We start from the raw sequence: 5882 nt of genomic DNA on the forward strand, positions 1-5882 counted from the left end.
CATGCATTACAAAAAGCCTGACATGCACACAGATTAAAGTAGGCAACTGCTTATAAATCGTGCAGTTTATTAAGGAGACTGAATTCATAGGTAATTAAAAAAACCCGCAAGTCCAAGTTAATCAGAGATACAGTGCGCATAGTTATAGGCCTTCTTCCACCATGTAAATTGACATCAATGAGGATTGAAATGCAAAAATTAAAGAGAAGTAGTTAAAAAAAAATCTACGAATCAAGATCTTGGATTAAATGTGTCATTTCCTCTTTTTCCCTAGCTCTCCAATGATTCTTCCAAGTAATGTAGATCTACTCTTATGCCTGTAGATACTTATTAAATCTCCAAACGACTCTTTCTTCTTCAGAACTGGCGACCTCTGACTATGAGAAAATATCCCTGAAAAGTGATATGAAAATGCATATAAGTAATCAATTTCCAAACAGCAAAGAGCAGCTGAATACTCAGTTTCCCACATCTATGTTTCTTCTGTCTTTAGCTGCTGCTGGTCCCCATTTATTAGCATTGCCCCCAAACCTTTTTTTTTGGCAATAGCCGTATCCCTCCATTTGCAAGTTGCCTTTCAGTGACAAGTTACTTTGATCTTTTTCTCCAGCATGGACCTTTTCCTTCAGTCTTCCTATAAAACTCTTCCACTGGTAATTAGCAGAGTCAAAGCACTCGAGTCTGCTCACAGTCTTACTGACTCACTCACTTGTCATCAACCTCCCTGCACAGTGGATGAGATCTCTCACACCATTTAGTAGCACATTTGTTATTTCCTTGAAGAACTATGGGGTATTTTCTTTGCAATGATCTCCAAAAGCCAGCAGATTGGCCTTATTTCATTTAGACACATTTGTCTTCTGAAAAAGTAACTGGTTAACACAGTATCTGTTTATTTACCAGACCTCAAATGCACAATACAGCAGCCTTTGCCCCACTACCCTCCCTAGCAGCCTGCAGCCCAGCAGAGTTGGGAAGCAAGGTGTGTCTGTCTTGGGCCAGGTGCAAGGGCTGATCTGAGCCCAACTACCTGCACCTGTGAGGGAGGTGCGCACAGCTGTGGCCACTCTGAGTGGTGAGGTAGCAGGGGCACTGCTGGGTGAGGAGAGAAGAGGTAGAGAGGTTTTTGTGTTTGTATTCTTCAAGTGTTTATACTGGGGATGTGTGATTTGGCTTCTTGAGGAGGGTCTTGTACAGCTGCTCTTCAGGAAGATTTGCGGTGAGTACAAAAGCTATGTTTTCCTTGTGGTTCTTAAGTCTTACTTTGGCTCATTAAGAGTTGTTACAGCTATAATGTATCTAACTCTAGTGTTGTAATATATTGGAAATGTTTTTATGAAACCTGCTTTTTCATAGTGTTTAGATTTTGTTAGGGGAAAGGGATGAGTTACTGGAGATACTTTGGCCAGGTAACTGTAAAGGACTCTTCCTACTTGTCTCAGTTTAAAGCTGACTAACACTTCTCTGCAGGATATCTAGGGAAGTTGAAATGCTGCTGGGTTAAGCAGGATGTTAGCTGGATGGAGGTAGTTTGTCAGATAACTCATATACAGCTGTTCTGATTTTGTTGTGTTTTTCATGGATTGTGTAGAGTTTGAAGAGTATCTTCAGACCTATTAGTAACTACAATCAGGAGCCTGGCAGGACTAGATTGGTTCAGAAAACAGTGTTTGAACCCATAAGTCTGGACCTGGGCTACTTCTGCCACTGTCTTGGTGTACACTCAGACAGACTAGTTTCCCAGGAGGGCAAAGTATGGGGAACTGTGGAAGTGCTTCTTAGATGTGACGAAGTAGTTCTGTTCAGTACTACTGAGAAGCTTTTACCAAGGACTTCACTAGTTTTTTTGGCTTGGAGGGCTTTTCTGTTTTTTTCTTAGAAAAGCTCAGTTCCTGATACTCAGTTTTCACAATGACCTCATGGGATTTATCCTTTAGTTCTGAAATCTGACACTAGAATAATAACACCTTAACATCAGTATTTCTGTGCCAAGTCTAGATCTCTGTCTTGCTTTTCCAATTCAGTGATATGTTTAAGGAACTACAGTGAATGCAGCTTACAGATTGCTCCTGATTTATAATCCTGTTTGCAATTAAAAAAAAAAAAACCCAACCAAACTGAAATTCTGAATATTTAAGAGGAATAAGATGAAAAACTTCAGTGTGGAGCAATAAAGATGTTATCACCGGTTGCAAAAGTAACAGTATAAAGCAAAAAATCTTGCTTTATTGTTTGACTTCTGGAACAAGCCTACTGAAAGCTATTCATATCTGCCCATGTAGATGTGGAGTACACAAGGTCATTCAGATGCCCTTAGTGCTGCTCTTTGGGCTAAGAAAACAGGTTTGTACATCTCTTCACGCATAAGAAGTGGTAATTCTATTCCTCATCATTTGCTAGGATGTGATTTCTATCTGCAATTATTAACAATTGATTTCTGCTTTCACTGACCAAACAACGCGGTAGGGTCAAGGGTTACAAAGATTAAAACAGCTGGCTTTGTTAAGAAACTGGGATACTTGGATGAGAGGTAGATAGCAGTGACAGCCTAAATTTTATTTTTTGGAGGAGCTATAAGCTGCATGCTGCTGACTGATGTTAATCAGTTGTACAGAGAAACCAGATTAACTGATTACAATTCACAAAACAAAGAGGTAAAAGAATAGAGAAGGGGCGGAATCTTTGTCTTAAAGTGTGAATATTTAGTAGTGCTTAAAATCTTTCTGTATAGGAGTAAACAAAAGTCGGTATTATTCACAAAACCTATAATTTGATTCTTCAAAATACATCAGACTGTAACTCTTAAATCTTGCCTGGAACAAAAGCTCTTTGTTTAGGAAAATCACAGTGTGATATAGATATGAAGAGCCAGATGTAAACAAAAGGCTAAGGGGGAATTTAGTGATATTCAAAGCTGCAATCCTGAAACAAAAATTCATCTGGTGCTTTAGCCTGGTGGGCATCTCAGTTTTTGGTAGTACTATTGCCTCATGTGTCTAATGCTGCATTCTGTTTGCACCCAGAAGTGCATCAGACTGGTCAGGACTGAGCAACTGGTTGCCTTTGTGATGTCTAAGGCCACTTGGGAACCAGAAGGGGGTTCTGTGCTGCCTGCCATCAGTGTATCTCAACACAGTAAAGATCTTCTCAGAGCTATGTGATAGCTCAGATTCTTTGCAGAGCAGGATAGGATCCGCTCCGTGCTTTTAAAATGCAGATAGTGGTCATTTGGCTCAGAGTTTAGAAACTGGCCCTGTGTGTGTGAGGAGTTCTTCAGTCTAAGGGAATTGATTCAAACGCAACTCCTCTCTCCTGACTTAATGGCTAGAATACTCTCTGTAGGTAATGAGGTTAAGGACCTCGTGATCCTTCCTATCTCAAATCCTATCTTTCAATACACAAAACATTTTAAGGTTTGTGGGCAAGAGCTGGACTGTCCAGTGGTATGGTGTCCCTGGGGTGGAAGAATCCTGAGTTCAAGTCCCTTTTTTAGAGACACTCTAATGGGTAACTGCCCAGAGAGGTTCTTCATTATTCCATGGACATTCCCTCCAAACATCTTAATAACTAAGACACTGATCTAGGAAGTGGAGATAAGGTCTGAATCCATTCAAGTGGAAAGGCAGTTCTGCCTTCTCCCTGCGGGTCCGATGTGCTGCACTGTTGGTGATGGCAGCAGCACTTCTACCCCTCCATCAAATTATAGCACCTGTCCCTTTCTGAAAGTGGACATTCTCAAGGGAAGGATGCATCTGTTGGTAGCAGGATGAAAACTGAAGCCTTGGAAGGAACTGAGATTTAGGAAAAGCTATGCTGTATCTTCCTGCTGGGAATGGGGAGGCTAAGTGACATGCTACCTTTTGCAGATCCTGCTGTGAGGTGCCAGCTCTCACTTTAGCACATATGGAGACACTTACTTTAAGCCTGTGGATTCTGCTCTGGGGCTGGGAACCTGGAGATAAGGAATTGCAGCATTTAGTGTCATAGGTAGTGTTCTTCCTCCTGAAGCTGTAGCTGTGTCTGAAAGCCTGCATGCATCTGAGTCCTAGGTCTGTTTCCATTGTGTGTTGGGCAAAGTTACCAGTATGGAAATGGGAAATATCTAGTGGTTGACTACTAGATGGCAAGTAAACATATCCTTACTCTTCTGCTGAAAGACTGCCACTCTCCCCAGCAGCACCAGTGCGACGCACTCCTGGGGTGATGCACCTCTCGGAATGAGGAATTCAGAACTAGCCTGTCCATGGCACAATAGTTGTAAAAACGCTGGTGTGGAAGAACATCTTTGTATGTTCAGTTGCTGAGCTGCCTTCTTTGTTTGAATCTTCCTACGTTTCATTTTCTGCTGCCCCTCCTCCCCCACCAAACTGAAACATAAAAGCTGTCATTAGAGTTCAGGTAATTTGGAGGTCCAATTTTTACTGAGATCACTTTGAACATGAACATAACTCTGTACTGGAGTGGGGGGATGATAGTGCAGCACTGTCCTCTGTTTTTGTACTATTACCACATAACACAATAAGCCTGTATCTCTTTTCTTTCCTACTAGACTCTAGTTATTGCCCATGAGACATGTATTAAAGGAGTAGTAACCTTGGTTTCTCCCTGTGAACTGAGAACGTAGAGTAGCAATCTTCTGTTCAGCTTCTTCTAGCTGCCTTCTCCCTAGGCCATGGGTTCTGGAGAGCACACAGTCCACATAGATATCCCAGAAGAGCTGAGCCAGGTCCCAGAACAGAGCCCCATGTTTCAAGTTCTCTGATGATTTCAGGAAGATCATGAAGTCCCAAAAGCCACTGACAGAGTCAGAAATGCGAGGCTTCCTCATCTCCAGTAAGACACCTGAGGAGGATTCCCAACACTGAGGGTCTGCTCGCCCAAGAGCTAGTGGATCAATTTGGCTATGGCAGAGGAAAGGTGTCAGGCAGAATACTCCCATGATTAGCAGAGTGCAGGTGAGTCTCATGCTGCAGTGGATACTTCCTCTGCTCCCAATGTCCATTGTGTCACTGAAATGTAACAAAACCAAAAGGAGCTGAAAAACTTCTCACTGTTAGATGCAGGAACAAAGCCCTGGTACCTTACATGATACAGAAGGCACTTCAGATGTTGATAATTGTTTCTCTGCTCTTTAAAGATCTGTGTATGCTTTTTTGCATGTATGAATATAAATACTAGTGGAGTTGCATTACTCTGTGCAGCAGAAGCCTGTGCTAAAAATTGTTAATCATCCTCAAATCCATATGATGAACTCTCTTATCTGGAACTTCTTCATATTGAAAGTTTTTGGCCTTTCTTGATTTACAGACCCCTAGCCTTTTTCAGTAAAAATCCATTCCTTTTTACAGAGAATTTGAGCCTTTAGGCAGTCTTGCTTTCCTCAAATTTTTATGAGCCCTTTAAAATAGTCTGCAGACTCGCAGGGATCTGTGGACAGCAGGTGGAAAACTATTTGTTGAAAGTGTGTTCTAATGAATTAATGCTAGGTTGCAAAATCATCCATTGAACACGAGTGTTTTACCTGCTAAAATGCAGAACAGTTCTGAAAAGAGGGTATAGCAAAGCCTCAGCATAGTAGCTGTATTGTACAGCATGTATACATGCATATAGAATAGGTTGGCTTGGAAGGTACCTTTAAAGGTCGTCTAGTCCAACCTCCCTGCAATGAGCAGGGACATCTTCAACTAGATCAGGTTGCTCAGAGCCCCGTCCAACCTGACCTCAAATGTTTCCAGCGATGGAGCATCTACAGCCTCTCTGGGCAACCTGTCCCAGTGTTTCACCACCCTCATCATAAAAAATTTCCTCCTTATATCTAGTCTAAGTCTACCCTCTTTTAGTTTAAAATCCTTATCCTCTGTCCTATCACAACAGGCCCTACT

General features: G+C 41.8%; 1 protein-coding gene across 1 annotated transcript; it reads right to left on the reverse strand.

The window, feature by feature from the left end:
* Positions 1-248: 248 nt before the first annotated feature.
* FAM237A (family with sequence similarity 237 member A) lies at positions 249-5002 on the reverse strand. The gene is made up of 2 exons (XM_050899914.1): positions 4594-5002; positions 249-393 (listed from the first exon to the last, which is right to left on the reverse strand). Exons 1-2 carry the CDS (start codon positions 5000-5002, stop codon positions 254-256), a joined length of 549 nt encoding a protein of 182 aa, XP_050755871.1. The 3' UTR covers positions 249-253.
* Positions 5003-5882: the final 880 nt, after the last annotated feature.

This window comes from Gymnogyps californianus, chromosome 7 (assembly GCF_018139145.2).
Source record: "Gymnogyps californianus isolate 813 chromosome 7, ASM1813914v2, whole genome shotgun sequence".
NCBI classification, from domain to species: Eukaryota; Metazoa; Chordata; class Aves; order Accipitriformes; family Cathartidae; genus Gymnogyps; species Gymnogyps californianus.